The 19,207-nt window shown below is 48.5% G+C and overlaps 1 protein-coding gene across 2 annotated transcripts; it reads left to right on the forward strand.

Annotated features, from left to right (window-relative positions):
- The first annotated feature begins 3,245 nt into the window (after nt 1-3,245).
- Nucleotides 3,246-8,193, forward strand: LOC146341274 (interleukin-8-like). Of its 2 annotated transcripts, none has more exons than XM_084805100.1 (4): nt 3,246-3,372; nt 5,328-5,454; nt 5,560-5,641; nt 7,996-8,193. In XM_084805100.1, exons 1-4 carry the CDS (start codon nt 3,309-3,311, stop codon nt 8,014-8,016), a joined length of 294 nt encoding a protein of 97 aa, XP_084661226.1. In that variant the 5' UTR covers nt 3,246-3,308; the 3' UTR covers nt 8,017-8,193. The 2 variants fall into 2 exon arrangements, with proteins under 2 accessions (XP_084661226.1, XP_084661225.1); XM_084805099.1 differs by having other exon boundaries at nt 7,794-8,191.
- The last annotated feature ends 11,014 nt before the right edge of the window (nt 8,194-19,207 follow it).

The following is a 19,207-nucleotide window of genomic DNA, read 5'->3' on the forward strand; positions in this document are numbered from 1 at the left end:
TCCTCTGCCGTCCCCTTCTCCTTTTGCCTTCAGTCTTTCCCAGCATCAGGGTCTTTTCCAGGGAGTTTTCTCTTCGCATTAGGTGGCCAAAATATTGGAGCTTCAGCTTCATTATCTGTCCTTCCAATGAGCAGTCAGGGTTGATTTCCTTTAGGATGGACTGATTTGACCTCCTTGCAGTCCAGGGGACTCGTAAGAGTCTTCTCCAGCACCACAGTTCGAAAGCATCAGTTCTTCGGCGCTCAGCCTTCCTTATAGTCCAGCTCTCACAGCCATACATTACTACTGGGAAAACCATAGCTTTGATTAGACGGGCCTTTGTCGGCAAGGTGATGTCTCTGCTTCTGACTATGCTGTCTAGGTTTGCCATAGCTTTCCTCCCAAGGAGCAAGCGTCTTTTAATTTCATGGCTACAGTCACCGTCTGCGGTGATCTTGGAGCCCAAGAAAGTAAAATCTGTCACTGCTTCCATTTCTTCCCCTTCTATATGCCAGGAAGTGATAGGGCCAGATGCCATGATCTTAGTTTTTTTAATGTTGAGTTTCAAACCAGCTTTTGCACTCTCCTCTTTCACCCTCAACAAGAGGCTCTTTAGATCCTCTTCGCTTTCTGCCATTAGGGTGGTATCGTCTGCATATCGGAGGTTGTTGATAATTCTCCCGGCAATCTTAATTCCGACCTCTGATTCATCCAAGCCGGCATTTCTCATGATGTACTCTGCATATAAGTTAAATAAGCAGGGTGACAATATGCAGCCTTGTCGTACTCCTTTCCCAATTTTGAACCACTCGGTTGTTCCATGTCTGGTTCTTACTGTTGCTTCTTGACCCTCGTACAGGTTTCTCAGGAGACAGGTAAGGTGGTCTGGTACTCCCATCACTTTAAGAATTTGCCACAGTTTGTTGTGATCCACACAATCAAAGGCTTTAGCGTAGTCAATGAAGCAGAAATAGACGTTTTTCTGGAATTCTCTTGCTTTCTCCATGATGCAGCGAATGTTGGCGATTTGATCTCTAGTTCCTCTGCCTCTTCGAAACCCAGCTTGTACTTCCGGTAGTTCTCGGTTCGCATACTGCTGAAGCCTAGCTTGTAGGATTTTGAGCATCACCTTGCTGGCATGTGAAATGAGCGCAATTGTGCGGTAGTTTGAACACTCTTTGGCGTTGCCCTTCTTTGGAATTGGAATGTAAACTGACCTTTTCCAGTCTTGTGGCCACTGTTGAGTGTTCCAGATTTGTTGGCATATTGAATGCAGCACTTTAACAGCATCATCTTTTAGGATTTTAAATAGCTCGGCTGGAATACTGTCATCTCCGCTAGCTTTGTTGTTACTAATGCTTCCTAAGGCCCACTTGACTTCACTCTCGAGGATGTCCGGCTCAAGTTCAGTGACCGCACTATCATGGCTATCAGGGACATTCAGATCTTTCCTGTATAGTTCTTCTGTGTATTCTTGCCACCTCTTCTTAATCTCATCTGCTTCTGTTAGGTCCCTGCCTTCTTTGTCCTTTATCATGCCCGTCTTTGCACAAAACGTTCCCTTGAGATCTCCAATTTTCTTGAAGAGATCTCTAGTCTTTCCCATTCTGTTGTTTTCCTCGATTTCTTTGCATTGTTCATTTAAGAAGGCCTTCTTGTCTCTCCTTGCTATTCTCTGGAACTCTGCATTCAGTTGGGTATATCTTCCCCTTTCTCCCTTGCTTTTCGCTTCGCTTCTTTCGTGAGCTACTTGTAAAGCCTCATCAGACAGCCACTTGGCTTTCTTGCATTTCTTTTTCTTTGGGACGGATTTCGTTGCTGCCTCCTGAACAATGTTACGGACCTATTTCAATTGAAATAGCACAGTTTAAAGCACATTCCCTAAATGCTCTAAAGCACGATCTTGAGGCTCTAATTCTCCCTTGTTTGGTTCATTTCCTACTACTTCACACCTTCCTTACAGAGATCCTGAGCAGTATCAGTATGGTTTGAAAGGGGGCTGGCTTCCCATGCCTGTGTTCTCCCCCCCCCTTCCTAGCACAAGCATATATGTGTCTACTCGGGAGTAACTCCCATTGTGCTCAGTGAGGTTTGCCCTCTCAATGCCCAGATCAGAATTTACAGAGATCCCCATGAATGGAAGTTTAGAGCCAGTAAGGTGCTTTATGAACATGCGATTCTCCATGTCTTGGTATGTTGCCTTAGGAAGTAACTACTTCAACACCTTCCTTATAAAGTTCATGCAGTTAGAAAGGGGGCTGGTTTTCCATCCCTGTCCCCCACCCCCATCTTTCCCAGCACAAGTATATGTGTATCTACTCAGAGGTAACTCCCATTGTGGTCAATGAGGCTTGCTCCTGAAATGGAGGTGCATCTGGACTTTCAGAGGAAAAGAGAAGGGGGGGGAGAGCCTCTCTTATTGGTTGAGTAGCCCCTGCCAGTCAGATGACCTTCACTCCAACCCCTGCTCCCACCCGGAAGTATGTTCTGTGAAGCGCTTTTTACTGATGTGAAGCACTCTCGCGTGGAACCCTGCATGGATCAAAGCACAGCAAAGCTGATTCCATTTCTTAAAAATCCCCTACTCCTCCATTCACTTCTCCTTCTGTTGTGATGAAGCCACAGTCCATGTGTCCTCCAGATGTTTTGGACGGCATCCCCAGCGTTCTGAACCACTGGCCCTGCTGGCTTGGGCTAGTGGGAGTTAACAATTGACATTCAAAGCATCTGGATGGCACCAGGTTGGGGGAGGCAGCTCTAGAGAGTAGCAGTGGAGTCTGTGAGATACTTAGGCTGGCGTAGAGATGCTCAAAGTCAGGGACGGCAAACCTTCGTTTCTTTTGCTCTAGGACGCGGGGGGGGGGGGACTTCAGATGCCTTGAGAGGTGTTGGCCTACAACTCCCATCAGCCACAGGCAGCATAGCCAATGGTGAGGGAGCATGGGAGTTGTAGGCCAAGGCATCTGGAGGGCCATGCGTGGCCCGCTCCTGCGAGGTGTTGGGGACGCAGCGTTTCATAGCATGGAACGAGGGTGGTGGTGGTGGGGAAATGTTAGTCGTGTTCTTCGCGGATGAACTGGTACACGTGGCCGTCCTCTAAGGCCGCTCCGCCCCGCTCCTCCTGGGCCCCGGCCGCGGGCTCCGGCCCCGCCTTCCCTCGCGAGCGCCGGACACCCCCGGCGGCCTGCGCTCCCCCACGCGAGGGCCGCCCGGCGGGGCGGGGCTTGCCCGCGAGGCCCGAGTCGCCCTCCTCGGGGAGCGGATAAGAGGCCCCGGGAGGGACGGAGGGAGGCGCTCAGCGCGCCCTGCCGCCCCGGACGGAGCCCAGCATGAGCCGGCGCCGCCGAGGCCCCTGCGCGCGCTCCCTGCTCCTCCTCGCCCTCCTCTTCTCCGGTAGGGGCTCGCACAGCCGCGGCGAAGCTGCCCGCGGGCGCGGCGGGGCGGAGGAGCGCGCGTCGCTTTCGGCTTCGCGCTGCCTCCGGCCCCCGGTCCGGGGGCGGGAGGAGGCGGAGGGGCGCGGCCGCTCCCCGCCCGCCGGCTCAAAGGGCGGCCGCGGTGCCCGGGAAGCTCCGCGGGCGACGGCGAGCGACTCCCCCGCGCTGGAAGCCGCGGCCAGGTTGCCGGGAAAGCCGCGCGCTCTGCGCGGCACGAACAGAAACGATCCTGCCGCAGGCTGCTGGGCCCGAAACTAATAACACACCTTGAGGGGAGTATCCAGTGTTAGTCCCACGTGGAGCAGACCTGCTGAAACGAACGAGCCTTGTTAGGGCGACTTTAGGTCCCGTTCTTCCAAAGGACTAACGTTGGATGCTACCCCTCGCTCCTCCTCCCTCCTCTCCCTCAATCTTTCTTTTAGCTTGGTTTCTTCTCTTTTAAACTTTTAATGGTTTTATACTATGTTTTATGTTGTGTTTTATAGTTTTCATGTTTATAACCCCACCCCACCCCGGTATTGGCTATTGGGCAGTATTGAAATGTAATTAATAATGCTTCCCCTGCCCCAGTCAATGAAGTTCACTGATCAACCCTGGGCCAGCCACTCTCCGCCTCACGGGGTTGTTGTCAGGATTCAGTGGAAGGGGAGAACCATATACACTCACTATGAGCCCCTTCGAGGGAAGATAGGATGAAAAAACAAGTTCAGAGTTGGAAGGGACCTTGGAGGTCAGCGTAATAAATGAACCGGTGTAATGGGTTGGGTCCCAAATGTGCCTTCTGCAAGAGGAAGGCCCCTCCACCTGGTTCCTGGGGATCCCCACACACCAAGCTCACCCCATTCAGCAGCGTCGTTTGACTCCCGGTGTAGCATTGTCAGGGGGCTGGAGGGGCTGCAGTGGGAAGGAGGGGGAGGGAAGTCCACTTCCATTAGTGCAGCTGACCCAGCGTAAATCTGGATCCAACCCAATGAATAAATAAGACATTATGAGCCCAGTGAAGGTGGGGGGGCAAAGATTAATTCATAAAAGGAAGGATGCTAAATTCAAACCTGCTTTCTAATCCCAAGTGTGCATGGCCTGTCTGGGGTTATGCAGTAGTGTAAGTAATGCATTTTACACATGTTTCCATAACCCTTAATCCATAATCATATAATCCAGATACTTGATTTATTACATGTTTTTAGCCTGTGCTTCCTCTGGGGAGTCAAAGCAGTGTCTTCCTTATCACATCTTCAGCTCTGTGAAGTGGTATGCGTGGCATGTAGCTGATCCTAAATCATTGTTTTTACTGTAGTTAGGCATGCAGGGCCTCGATCCGAATTGAGACCATTGTCCTTGGGTGTCTGTGTGTGGGTTAAACATAGGATGGAGTTTTTCTTTCTTTTTTTAGCCCCTGTGAAGGAGGGGTGAATTGAGGGGTGAAAACAGCTGGGTGGGAAGGTTTAACACACCCTACTTGTGTGTAGTGGCCCCAATCTAGATCAGAGGGGAGGCGCACACCCACACTGAAATAAAAAGAAGTTAGAATCAGCTACATTCTGTGCATTTAATGTAGCATTTTTAACCCTGGGTTAAAAACCAGCTGAGTCCTGGCTCAGATAAAGACTAGAAGGAGGATTATAGAGCTATGGCCAATATTCCAAGGGTGTGTGGGTGCATGTGTAGTACTCCGCATACATCTGTGATGGATAAAAATCTACTCCTAAAATGAAATGTGCTAGATTAAAAAACATAGAGAAAGAAATCTAATCCCCCCGCCCCCCGCTTTTAAATGCAAACCTGGCATGTCTAAGTAGGGGATTATTGTCTTGCATTCCCTTGGGCAGTTAGGTGCACTGATATGTTTGCCAGGGTTCATGTCCAGGAGAGGGAGATGCATATTCTGTGAATCTCTGTTCTTTCCTTCCACAGCTGCCCCCATGACTAGAGGAATACGTTGCCAGTGCCCACAGGTGACCTCTAAGATGATCCCACCAAAGCTCATTGCTAACGTAAAACTCTTCCCTGAGAGTCCTGCCTGTGCCGTAATTGAAGTCATGTAGGTATCCCCAACCTGGCCAGCTCTTTTGAAAAATCTTTATCTAGCATTGGTGGTGTGAAAGCTCTTTGCTCATCCAGCTATTTCCTTTGCCATACCTAACAGAGCCACCCTGAAGGATGGGAAGGAAATCTGCCTGGATACCTCCGCAAAATGGGTCCAAGTGATTATGAAAGCAATTCTGAAGGTATTTACATAAAGTATTGCGAGGAATTGACTGAAGAATAGCTGCCTATAAAGAGCCCTTTGGATCAATTGATTGTCGTCCTTCAGTCGTGTCCGACTCTTCGTGACCCCATGGACCATAGCACACCAGGCCTTCCTGTCCTGCGCTCTCTCCTGGAGTGTGCTCAAGTTCATATTCATTGCATCGGTGATGCTATCTAGCCATCTCATCCTCTGCCGTCCCCTTCTCCTTTTGCCTTCAGTCTTTCCCAGCATCAGGGTCTTTTCCAGAGAGTTTTCTCTTCGCATTAGGTGGCCAAAATATTTGAGCTTCAGCTTCAGTATCTGTCCTTCCAATGAGCACTCAGGGTTGATTTCCTTTAGGATGGACTGATTGGACCTCCTTGCAGTCCAGGGGACTTGTAAGAGTCTTCTCCAGCACCACAGTTCGAAAGCATCAATTCTTCGGCGCTCAGCCTTCCTTATAGTCTAGCTCTCACAGCCATACGTTACTACTGGGAAAACCATAGCTTTGATTAGACGGGCCTTTGTCGGCAAGGTGATGTCTCTGCTTCTGACTATGCTGTCTAGGTTTGCCATAGCTTTCCTCCCAAGGAGCAAGCGTCTTTTAATTTCATGGCTACAGTCACCGTCTGCAGTGATCTTGGAGCCCAAGAAAGTAAAATCTGTCACTGCTTCCATTTCTTCCCCTTCTATATGCCAGGAAGTGATGGGGCCAGATGCCATGATCTTAGTTTTTTTAATGTTGAGTTTCAAACCAGCTTTTGCACTCTCCTCTTTCACCCTCAACAAGAGGCTCTTTAGATCCTCTTCGCTTTCTGCCATTAGGGTGGTATCGTCTGCGTATCGGAGGTTGTTGATAATTCTCCCGGCAGTCTTAATTCCGACCTGTGATTCATCCAACCCGGCGTTTCTCATGATGTACTCTGCATATAAGTTAAATAAGCAGGGTGACAATATGCAGCCTTGTTGTACTCTTTTCCCAATTTTGAACCACTCGGTTGTTCCATGTCTGGTTCTTATTGTTGCTTCTTGACCCTCGTACAGGTTTCTCAGGAGACAGGTAAGGTGGTCTGGTACTCCCATCACTTTAAGAATTTGCCACATTTTGTTGTGATCGACACAATCAAAGGCTTTAGCATAGTCAATGAAGCAGAAATAGACGTTTTTCTGGAATTCTCTTGCTTTCTCCATGATCCAACGAACGTTGGCGATTTGATCTCTAGTTCCTCTGCCTCTTCAAAACCCCGCTTGTACTTCCGGTAGTTCTCGGTTCACATACTGCTGAAGCCTAGCTTGTAGGATTTTGAGCATAACCTTGCTGGCATGTGACCTTTGGATCAATAGCTGTATATGAAGAGCCCGTTTGAAATAACACTTGGGCTGCAGCCTTATGCACAGTTCACTGTTGTTGATGTACGAGGAAGGGCTGTAGCTCAGTGATGGAGCACCTGCTTTGCCTGGAAGAGGTCCCAGGTTCAAGCCCTCATATCTCCAGACAGGGCTGGGGAACACCCCTACCTGAAACCCTGGAGTGCCCCTGCCAGTTAGAGTGGGAAATGCTATGCTAGATTCAGTATTAGTTTGATAGAAGGTAGATTCCTGTTTTTCTAAATGAAAATTTAAGCAGCCTGCGTGTAAGATTGCAACTTTGTTTTTAATAGGCCATGTTTGTACATTACAATAAGCCAAGCATCCTGGTTAATAAACCTTGTTGTGAATAAGTTGTGTGCTGGGGCATATAGTCCATTTGCTCCTTCCTTTGCATGTGGGCCGTCAGGAAGGGGAGAGCTTTATGTAAATCGGAATCCAGGATTATGGTTCAGTGCACGCAAACAAGTCAGGATTCTTTTTTTTTCTTTTTTTCTAATACTTTTTATTCTACTTTTATCTTTATAAATGAATCAAAGAACTGACATTGCCAATGACCTTAGGTTTGTGTGTGTTTGTGCGTGGGGTGTGTGTGTGCTATTAGAAGTGGCTATGAAAGGCAGGCACTGACCAGGCCCAGACCTGCTTAGCTTCAGCAAGGTTACTGAATTGTGTGCCTGCAGACCATACCCCGGGACCTTTGTGAATTGCTTTCTCTGTAGATCAACTATCAATCGGTATGCCAAGCATAAGGTTGACCTAGCCGGAACATGTCCTTACAGATAGCAAGAGATTCACAGTCCATGGCACTAGTCCCTCTGACTACCGGCTGGCAACATGTAGCTCATGAAGTTACATGTAGCATGAGCATGAAGTAGATGGAAGAAAAAGTTCAGATACTGAGGACATGATACGAGAACTCTTTGCGGCTGAATTCTTTGCAGTTTCTCATGTTTTCATTTGCAACCTATATTCTCTTGCCAGCGTTTGCAGCGACGGCCATGAGCTATGAAGGACACTTTGAACATATCGTACAGCATCGAAATGCCAAAGGACAGAATCCAATAGGAAGTTACCCTGCTAATTCTTCTGGATTGGGAAAAAAAATATTGGTATAACAAAGGAATGCTGCCACACAGTATATATAAAAATAAAATGTTCTCATCTCAATTTGTAGAGTTGATTAATGTCTGGAGAAGAGATTATATGCTGAATAGTCCAAAATCCAAATTGTACTTAACACACTGATAGGCTCTCAACAGGAGGAGATCAACCAGGAAAGAGATCTTGGGGTTCTTCTGGATAGTTCAGTGAAGATGTCAACTCTGCTGTGTCTACTTTTGGAATGTGATGTATGGTTCTGGCCACCCTGTTTCAAAAAGGGTATCATAGTGCTGGGAAAAGGTGCAGAGAAGGGCAGCCACATGATTGAGGGGTCAGAGCACGTTTCCTGCCAGGAAAAGATAACGTGTTTGGTTTGGAGGGTTTTTTAAATTTAGGAACCAACTTGTGATGGCTACCACTTTGGATGTCTCTAAAAGTGGATTGGTCGAAGTCATGGAGGATAAGGCTATCAATGGCTACTAGTCCTGATGGCTATATGCTACCTTCAGTATCAGAGGCAGTATGCCTATGTACACCAGTTGCTGGGGAACATGGGTGGGAGGATGCTAATGCACTGCTTATTGGTTCCCCACAGGCAGCTGGTTGGCCACTGTGTGAACAGAGTGCTGGACTAGATGGACCCTTGGTCTGATCCAGCATGGCTCTTCTAATGTTCTGAGCTTGGAGTCATCCAGTGCAATTTATTAAGTGTATATTCAGGTCACATAAGTACTACTGTACACAAGTGGGGACCTAATCTGTGGAACTTGTGGCCATTAGGGATGTACGGATCATGTAAAATCGGTTCTGTCTGTGTTTTGCGGAACGTCCAGTCCAGTGCCTTCCATTCTGTTATCCACCCATCTGTGCAGTCGGATCTTTTTAGCTTCTGAATTTGTACAAATTTGCATTTGGGCAAATGTGCAGTTGCACAAATTTGCACATGTTAAAATGTGCTAATTCCCCCCAAATGTGCATTTCAGGCTTTAGCCTATGGTGGAAATGCGTGTTTTGGGCCTGGTTTTAATTTTGCATATTTTTCTATGATGAAATTTGTGCATATGTTGGGAAAGTTAGAATGCTCTTCTGAAAGTCTGTGGAATCCTCTCAATGGGAAAAGCCGGTCCACTGCCAGTCAGATTTTTGAAAATCCAAGCTCTTTTGGTTCCTTTGCGGATTTCCTGACATCGCTACTTATGAAATGTCGTGATGTCCACTACATTGTATGACTTTAAAAGGAGATTAGTTAACTGCATGCCTATTCGTCATTGTAGCTATATAGAACCTCTGTAGGCAGAATCAGTGTACCACTGAATACTGGTGGCTGGGGAACAACAACACATGAGGGCTTTCTGAAGGCTTCTAGCTGGCCACCGCACCATAGAAAGAAGGACACGGGACTAGGATGGTATAATCCAGCAGTGTTCTTAGAATCCTAAGTAACACTGTGCAGCACGTTTTTAGAGGGGCTGCTTATCAAATTTGGAGCTGACACAAAGCTAGGAGGGGGTGGACAACACCATGGAAGACAGATCAAGATGAACAAGGATGCTGTAGTGGCATCTCGCATTGCAGCGCCTGTATTGAGCAGGGGGTTGGACTATATGATCCCCAAGGTCCCTTCCACTCTCATGATTCTAGGATTTTCATCTGTTTTTCTTTTGTGTTTGTGTGCAGCCCTGCTAGAGACCACTGCTGTTCTGGCCAAACACATCTAGACACCTAGAGTTACCTTAGGGAATGCACAGTTGTTAGGAGATGTAGCTTGTTTTAGGATATAGCTGCTTTGCAGGACAAGCATCCCGATTTGTTAGTTAGATGGAATTCTCGCCTGTCTTTTAAGCCAGAATAATCCCCAAGGTGGGCTTATGTAAAATAATGCAGTACAGTAACACTGGGGCTGCTTCTACTCCCTCTGACTCATGGCATTGTTCTGGAGTAGGACTAGGGGTGTACGAAATCCACTTACCGTTCCGGTCCGGGGCGTCCACAGGGAGTGGGGAGGCGATCCAGCCCTTCCCCCGGAATCCTCCCCAGCCGCAGCCAGATTTCCGTCTGCTGATGGTCTGTGGCCGCAAATGGTGTCCAGCGTAGCGGATGCCATTTGCATCCCTGCTTTAGCCATGATAGGCTACAGAAATCTTTACGTAGCCTATCTCGGCAAAGAGCAGGGATGTAAAAGGTGCCCACTACGCCATTTGCGTCCCTGCTTTAGCCGTGATAAGCTACGTAAAGATTTATGTAGCCTATCACGAAAAGAGTAGCAATGCAAAGAGTAGCAAAGCAAATGGCGTAGTGGACGCCATGTGTGTCCCTGCTGTTTGCCGTGATAGGCTACGTAAAGATTTATGTAGCCTATCACGGCTAAAGCAGGGACGCACATCGCGTCCGCTATGGCAGACACGATTTGCGGCCGCAGACCAGGGCAGCGGACGGCAACGGACGGACCGGACCGGCCGACGGCAGGTAGTGTCCATCCGGGAGAATTTCGCTGGGTGGTGGAGGGGAGTGCTCCGTTCCGCCACGGACTCTGGGGGGCCGGATTCTAAAGAATCCAGCCTCATTGGAGTCCATGGTGGAATTCTCCGCCATCCTTAAGTAGGACTGCCTTGCTTCCCTTTAGGATTGCAGGTGTTTACACAGTTCAAGAGCAGAGAAAGAAGGCAGGTGCAGCAGTCTGAAATGACCTGCTGAGCAGTGACAGCTGGGTCTTCAGTCACCCTGATGTTCTGTAGCCTGGTTGTATATTCCTTCTTCCATTCCTCCTAGTACTGCAGGTCTGTTTACTGTCCAAAAGTAGAGGGGGATGTTCCCTAAACTTGTTATGGGGATCATAATTGATTTCTATAGGATATTTTTGTGCAGTGGTGAGAAAAAGTTTGTGAACCCTAATCCTAATTACAGAAATTCCATAGTTTTACCATGATAGCCTTCATGAATCAAAACCAGTCCTTTTCTACATATCCAAGAGGGTTTATATTAACCTATCCTGTGTCTTGTGAAATAAAATGATGTATAAATTAGGCAAACAACAAGTACTTAATTAAAATAATTAAATTAATAAGCTCAATTAAAGGGAATTATTAGAATCAGGTACTTAAGTAATTAGGTAGATCTCCAGGGGTGAGTTTCAGAAGGCCCACCCAATAAAAAGGATCAGAAACTTTACGAGTTTGATCTTCACCATATGGCTGTGTGGAAACACGTCATGCAACTATCAGAAGGTATCTCTGAGGACCTCAGAAAAGCAGTTATGGCTGCTCATCTGTCTGGAAAGTGTTACAAAACCATTTCTAAGGATTTGGGGCTCCACCAATCCACTGTCAGACAGGTTGTCCACAAATAGAGAAGGTTCAATACTACAGTCACTGTACCCAGGAGTGGTCCTCCTACCAAAATCTCTCCAAGAACAAACCAGCGCATAGTCCCGGAAGTCATACAGAATCCTAGAATAACATCCAAGGATCCGCAAGCCACTCTGGCCTTGGCTAATATGAGTCTTCATGACACAGGTTTTTCCCTTGTGCTTACTCCGGATGGGAAAAAATGGGGGAAAAGATGTGAACAGAGATGCTGAGGAATGTGAGCATAAGAACGTAAGAAGAGCCATGATAGATCAGATCAAGGGTCCATCTAGTCCTGCACTCTGGTACTCCATATTTCAATGTAACCATATTGGTCTCTGCAACCTCCCACACCCCATAAGGGAGGGAGTAAGGATGTTGAAGAAATCCGCAATGGATTTGAATGAATTCAGATTTCGATGAATCTGACCTGCAGACTCCACAGCAAATCAGATTTTTCTGGGTTGCCTGGATTCTGGGATTAGCATAACAGTTTTTTTTACTGGGGGTGGGGGTGGATTTGCACAAATTTCCCACTTGCTCTAATGCAAATTAGTGCAAGTTGTGAATTAGCACTAATGCACAGGTGGAACATTTGTACACTTCCCTCAAAAAAACCTGTTCCGTCAATGAGAGGACAATGGAACCAAAGATGCCTGACAACCACGAATCACAGCCAGAACAGATTTAACAAAATCCATACATCCCTAAGAGGGAGTGACATCTACTTGAGGCAGAAAACCTCTATTTGAGGAGGGAGAGGATTCTGTTGTCACCATGTGAGGTAATGCTATGCCCCCTTGAATCCCTCAGAGTTGAAGTCAGTAAGTGACTTTCATATGAAAATAGATACCATGGCTAACTTTGACACAGGGATTTGGGTGGTCTGGCCCCAACATGAGGTAGACTGAGGTGGCCATCTTAGGAGGCAGGGGATCAGCAGTAGCACGATGCTGGAGGATAGAGCTTTGTGAGCTATGCAGCCAGCCCTGTGACCCCCTAGCTAGCTTGATGTCCTGAGGTGGTGTGGAGGACATTGTCATGTTGCCAGAGCTGAAGTAAGATCCAACTGCCAGTCACGTTGGTTGGCTTCTGTACCTGGAAAAGAAGCACAGGGGAAAACTCTGTGTCATGAAGACTCACATTAGCCAAGGCCAGAGTGGCTTGAGGATCCTTGGATGTTATTCTAGGATTCTTTATGACTTCCTGGGCTATGTGCTAGTTTGTTCTTGAAGAGATTTTGGTAGGAGGACCGCTCCTTGGTAGAGTGACTGTGGTCTTGAACCTTCTCTATTTGTGGACAACCTGTCTGACAGTGGTGCACCAGGGGCTGCATCTGGAATGCATGCATGCACACATGTACATACATACATACACATACGTATGTAACTTTTGCCAATTTGGACATTGTCCCACCAAGCCTGCAAAGCATAGCCCAATTCTGTGCATATTTACTCAGAAGTCAGCCCCAATGCAACAGCTTTCAGGCGCACACACACACACACACACACACACACACACACACCCGCCATTACCACAAGGGGGAACATCCACTAGGACTACTGGAAATTTCCCTCCCAGGGTGAATCACAATTTTGGGAGGTGGAGAAAGGGACTGTCATCATGGCCATGGGGTGGGGGTGGGGGAAAGTTTACTCCCTCCACGGATGCCATGGTCCCGATCCTATCAGACACCCCCGCCCCCCCGCCGCTATTTTAAAAAAAACAAAAAAACCCCGAGACATGTTAATTGCAATCACACAATTCATGCAATGCCTTCTTTGGCCCTTTAAGATGAGGAATAGAAGCCTGAGGTCAGAATGTGAGAGTGGACTTGGCATTGGGGGAGAAACAACTTCTGAATCCACTGGATGGATTCACAGAAATCCAGCTAGCAGTACACTGTCACTGGAAATGTTGCCTGTTCTGCCTTTCTCTAGTTCCAGAATTATTAACCTGTTCATTGCCTCCTTCCCCTTTATCTGGCAACTGGACCCAGTACAACCCCATGTTATTTTCTGTGCTCCCCACACCTGCAGAGTATGGAGGGAACTCCAATGGCCAGCCCTGCGTCTTCCCCTTCACCTATAAGAACAAGACATCTGATGCCTGCACTGGTGAGGACGAGAAGGGGCGATTCTGGTGTGCCACAACAGAAAACTATGACAGGGACCAGAAATGGAGCTTCTGCACAGACACAAATTTGAGAAGCCTGCAGCTTCTGCTACCAGGTAGCACCACGTTGCCTTGGTGGGCTTGTGTCGGGAGGTCGTCCCTGCTTCCTTCTGAAATCCTAAGGTAGCCAGAATCAACACACAGACAATAGGGCTCTTTTCCAAGTTTTTATTCCCATTCAACCTTATGACACTTAGAGACGTTAATTGCTTGATCCTACAAGTGAGACTTAAGAGAGCTGCCTACTTGAGGGTTCTAACCTTAGGAATCAGTTGATCTCCATTTGGAGGGGAAGGCGGGAAACCTCTGTACTTATGGGCTAGGAGGAGAGAGTCCACCCTTTTCCTGTGGGGCATTGGGGTGCCACTGTTGCTGTCGCGCCAAGCGGGCTGAGTGCCTCCTCTCAGCACCCGCCATTTCCTGCTTGATGCTGCTCCGGCGCCTAGCGTCCAGAAACTGCTGTTGCACCTCCCTCTCCCTGCCAGGGTCACTAGCACTCTCAGGAATGTGTACTGGGAGGGGGTCTCCCCCGGCTACTCCTCTGAACAGCGCGCAAGTTCCTCTCCCGTGGTTTCTATCTCTTCCTCAGAATCAGAACTGCTTTGGGGCTCTCTGGGCTCCGATCCAACCCTGAGAGCTTATGGGAGGGAAAAAGTTGGTTTCAGACATGCAGCCTGATCTCATGCACGTTTCCTTGGAAGTAGCTGTCAGCAAGTACTACAGGGGCTGCAGTGTGCCAAGCAAAGGTGCCTTAGGCTGCTGCTTGCATTGAGAGGAATCGCTCCCTCCCTGCTGGCAGAACTCCTCCCAATGCAAGTACCTGCTTCAGAAGAGTGGTTTCTTTCCCACCCACCCTCCACCAGGAACACAGCAGGGAAGGGATGGGCTGAATTCCCTCCTCCCGACCAACTGTGTTCCCAGTAATTATCTGCTCCCCACTCCCTGGCAAGGCTTCTACTTGCATTTTTTTTAAAACAAACATCCATGTTGGACGTCACATCTAGCTTGAGCCACAGAGGGGGTCAGTGGACAAGCAGCAACAGCAAAAAAGGAAGAGCAGCAGGGCCTGCGTGTTTGGGGATTGGGAGTGGGTCCTATTGCTGTGGAAAGGGCCTTGGCAGGTGCCCACCAAAGCCTGCCCCTGGCACTGGTCTTGCCTGTGTGTGTGCACACCTCACAGCGGGCATAAGCAGCTCCTTGAACCTTCGTGTGGTTTTGAGTCTAGCCTGCCGAGCTGGGAATCAGGTAGCAGGCCAGGACCGGAGAGGCAGAGAGGAATGTTGGCCCGCAAGCCCTCCTTGGCCTGTCCAGGAGCACCACCAAACCTCACTGCCTGTGTGTCCCACTCCACAGGTGAGCGTCCCATGAGCTAATGTACGGAAGAGACCCAGCCTGGTTTTTCCTTGTTGATCTGTGCCTGTTTCTTGATAGGAAAAAGGAAAGAAATGCGGAGTTATGGTCTCCCAGTACGACATCATGATCTTACAGTAATGCTGTTCTTGCCCACCCTCCACAACTGGAGAGAGATGGTTATATTTTTCTCTCAAGTATTTCTCGAGTATCAAAAGCGGTAGGATCGCTGGCTAAAGCCCCCACTCTCATGCTGGAGTTGCCCGTCTCACACTTTCCTCTCTCCGTCCTCCCCAACCTTCCCAGAGCAAGATGCAGGTCCCAAGGGGCAGTGTGCCTTTCCGCTACAAAGGCAAGTCTTGCGCGTCTTGCACTACAGATGGGGCCTCCAGCGGGAAGTACTGGTGCTCTCTCACCTGGAACTATGATGTGGATGGCAGGTGGAAATACTGTTAGCCTTCAGGTAGGAAAGGCAGCTGGTGCTGCAGGAACTGCTGTGTTTGGAGCAGTAGGCATGGGCATGAGAGCAAGGTCGGAATGAAGTGGGCTGGGACAGAAACAGCTCTCCGTGGTTTCCAGTTGATTAATTTGGGAACCGAACTGGGCAGTTTTGTTTCTCCAGTTATGTTCCCACTCCACCCTCCCTCCTTTTTCTGTCTTGTAAAAAAATATAATAGAAATCTTTTTCTTTCTTTTCTGTATCTTTTCAAAGTTGAAAATCTCATGTCAAATTTTATTAATATTACCACTGGACAATCATGCATGTTATTATTCCAATCAGTTGGCCATTATTTGTATTGCCTCGTAACTTCCTTCTTACAATGTTCCCAATAAATCATAAGGCTGCACCCAAAAATAGACCAATTCCCAAGATGTTTGTTTCCCTGTCTACCTTCTCTCATTCTAATGTTTGTGAGATTCAGCATAAATCCCAATTTCCAGACCCTCACAATCAATTCTCTTATTGATAGGACATCTTTTTGCTTCCATTTATAACTGATGGCAATTCTAGTGGTATTTTGATTATTAATTATCTTTTTCTGATCTTCTTGAAGTTGCTTATTCTTCACGCTTCCCTAAGGAACAACAACTAGATTATAAATCAGATTATTTCCTGGTATTTTCCGGTATCCTCTCCTAAAGCGTTCTAATATTTGGATACTATGGTATATTATTTATATCTGCTCACACGACCGTACCTTGAACACACACCATTTGATTTTCAACAGATTTACCAAAACAAAATATGTCTCAGTCACATATACAGAAGAAACCAACAACCGTCGGCAAAGCAAGTTTGCTTCGTAGCTCCCCTTATTCCGTTATTTTTATTTTGCAATTTTGCCCCTGCCCCACCCCCACCCCCGTTCACACATACGAGGGCTGTTCAGAAGACCCACTCCACATGGCCTTGCCTGGTGCTCTCTTGCTGGCTACTTTCTGGACAGATGATCCCACACTTGGTGGGTCAAGAGAATCACTGGGTGGGCAGGCTGAAGTGAGTGAGGACACAGAAGAAAGGGCCACAGCTCAGTGCTAGAAGGTCCCAGGTTCAATCCCTGGTATCGCCAAGCAAAGCTAGGAAAGATTCTTGTCTAAAACCCTGGGGAGATGCTGCCAGGAAGTGTAGACGAGGGGCACACAACCTTTCCAGGCCCCAGGAGGGCACACATGCACACAAACCTGGGGATTCCCCTGCTAGTGCAGGAAACTCTAGGCAATGCTACCACTGTGGAAGATGCGGGGGTTCTGATAGGCTGCCCAAAATGGCTTGGCAGGCCACATGTGGCCTGCACGTGTTGCACCCCTGCTGTAGACACTGCTGAGCTAGTTGTACTAATGGTCGGACCTGACTTAAGGCAGGTTCCTGTGAACATGCACTTTTCATGAGACCTGTACCTTGCAAAGGCGAGCCCTGTTCAGGTATTCATTAAAACTGATATGAACAAATGAAATGGGGCCAGTAGGATAAGGCCCAGTAGCCCCACCTGTCCTGTTCTAACTGGCTCTGGCTCTTTGCTAGGCAAATCCAGGGATGAATACAATAGGCGATTAGCATGCAAAAAGTCAAACACACTTTTTACAGGGCAAAAAGGAGTTTTCCAGAGAGAGGCCTGAGGTGCAGCCGAGGTCAAAATGCAAGAGATCAACCAAGGAGAAACAGAATCCAAAGGCAGTGTCAGGCAGGAGGCAAGGGGTCAGTAGCATAGAGGTCCAAACACAACCTAAGGTCAGGATAACAGGAGACTAGAGCTGACAACAAGCTGCTGTTTCCAGGAATGATACTAGAAAGATCCTAGAGTGATACTGAAGGCTTATATTGCTAGAGCTTCCTGAGCCCCACCCAGGGCTCAGCTGCACATTGTTACAAGCCTTGCTCCTGAGGAGCCCTCCCTTCTAATCAAGCACTTCTTCAAGGAGCCCAACTGACCTGCTTCTAGGGGTGACAGTGCTCTCGGGGGCTAGATGGTCATTCAGCCTCCACCTCAGAAGAAGAACTCTCCTTCTCTTGCAGTAACAGACCCATGGTCATCTTGCCTGAGGGCCCAGGCTCCCTCAGGTCTCCTGACAGGGGGGCCCCTCTGGCACCGTCCATCTCTGGGCATTCCAGCTCCTCACAAGAGGAGGATCCCTCCAGGGAGGGCATGACACCACCTCCGCATGATTGAGGATCCCATCTACAGAGCTTAAAATAGGCTCCTGTAGGAATGATGTGTACCCATCACCCACTAATGAAGGTTTGGAGGGTGAATCTCACCCTCCAAACCTCCATTGTTACCAGGACTGAATGCCTGAAAAGGGCATGGAGGTTTTGATTGCGCGGGGGGGGGGTGGGGGTTGCATGTTCAGGTATATGCCTGTAAGCCCCTTTGCAGATGTTACATGAACATGTGGTGGGAGGCCAGGGGAGTGTGTATGCCCAGCTTTCATACATGAGGCTTGAAAGAACTCCCACACCCTCTTCAAGCACACTGTTGTAAGGGCAGAGTGTTCTTTCCATGTCATTGTGGTACCTGAGATCCTGATTGCAGAGCAAGAGCCATCCAGGCATACAGTCCCTGCTCACCCACATAGGGCTGAGGTATTGAAATGCTGAGTGATTTCTTCTGGCTGTTCTGGTCATTCATATTAATGAGGAAGCTGGGTACACGGATCACCACAAGGGCTGTTGCAAGCACAGGAGCCTGCTGGAATTTTCCGGGGGGTGGGGGGAGCTGCACAGCAGTTTGTGGTTGTAATTGGTGCACGTTGCACGCACCACTACAACACACCTGTGCACTTCCCTTTTGTGTGCTCTTCGTGGGCTAGCGTCACATTCTATGACATTTTGGGCGCAATTCTATCGCAGTTCCCATCAGCCCCTGAACTTGGAGGTTGATGGAAATCCAATGCAGAGTGGGAGTGGTGTGGAGGCAACCTTTGCCCTGCACTCCCCCTACTCTGCATTTTAGCTAGACAGATGTTTTTGCCCATCTAGCTCAGGTGTCAGGGAGGAGGAGGGAAGGAGGCTGGGGCAGCCTCTGGATATGGCAAAAGGTGGCCTCCCCAGTTCCTCCCCTCCCCACTCACCAGCACGCCCCCTTTCCCTTTCCGTTGAGATCATGTCTGCAACCTCGTAGAGGCAGCTGGCATGGTCCTCTCTGTTCCAGCTGCGAGGGGAATGGGGAGGGGAGCTTGGACTCCTGGGTCTGAGGTCGGCGCACTGACTCCGACCTCAGATCCAAGAATCCAAAATACCCTATAATACCCCCACCCCCGATGTTGTCTAGGGGCCATAGGATTGCTCTCCCCAAAGCCTATGCACAGTAGTAGAAGTTCCTGGGAACTGAACAGCACTAATGCAAAAGAAGGATCATAAACTCCAACCAAAGCTTATTTGGAGTGAGGGATAAAAAAAATACCTAGGACCAAGAGAACGCCCCAGTGCAAGACACAGTAGAGCTGTCTTAAGAATATATCGTATATTATATGGCATCACTGCCCTTATCATAACACTGACAACTTTACATGACTCGTCCTAGAATAGGGATGGTGGAGAATTCTGCCACGGATCTCAGTGAGCCCTGAAATCCGTGGTGGAACGAAGCCCCCCCCCCCCCGCCCCACCACCCCGCGAAAGGTGTGTGAAACAGAGCACCTACCTGGTGCCATTCACGTTGCTTTGCGAATGGCGGCCGCATCTGCGGCCGCCATTCACTTCACGATTTTTCCCATGATAGGCT

Source organism: Heloderma suspectum, chromosome 6 (assembly GCF_057233095.1).
Source record: "Heloderma suspectum isolate Gila_16-S chromosome 6, 16-S_ref, whole genome shotgun sequence".
NCBI classification, from domain to species: Eukaryota; Metazoa; Chordata; class Lepidosauria; order Squamata; family Helodermatidae; genus Heloderma; species Heloderma suspectum.

Excerpts from the sequence above, each read along its gene's own strand:
- LOC146341274 (XM_084805099.1), top strand. The coding sequence starts at position 3,309 with ATGAGCCGGCGCCGCCGAGGCCCCTGCGCGCGCTCCCTGCTCCTCCTC. Across the intron at positions 3,373-5,327 it reads CCTCGCCCTCCTCTTCTCCG|CTGCCCCCATGACTAGAGGA; the intron begins GTAGGGGCTCGC and ends TTCCTTCCACAG. Across the intron at positions 5,455-5,559 it reads TGTGCCGTAATTGAAGTCAT|AGCCACCCTGAAGGATGGGA; the intron begins GTAGGTATCCCC and ends CATACCTAACAG.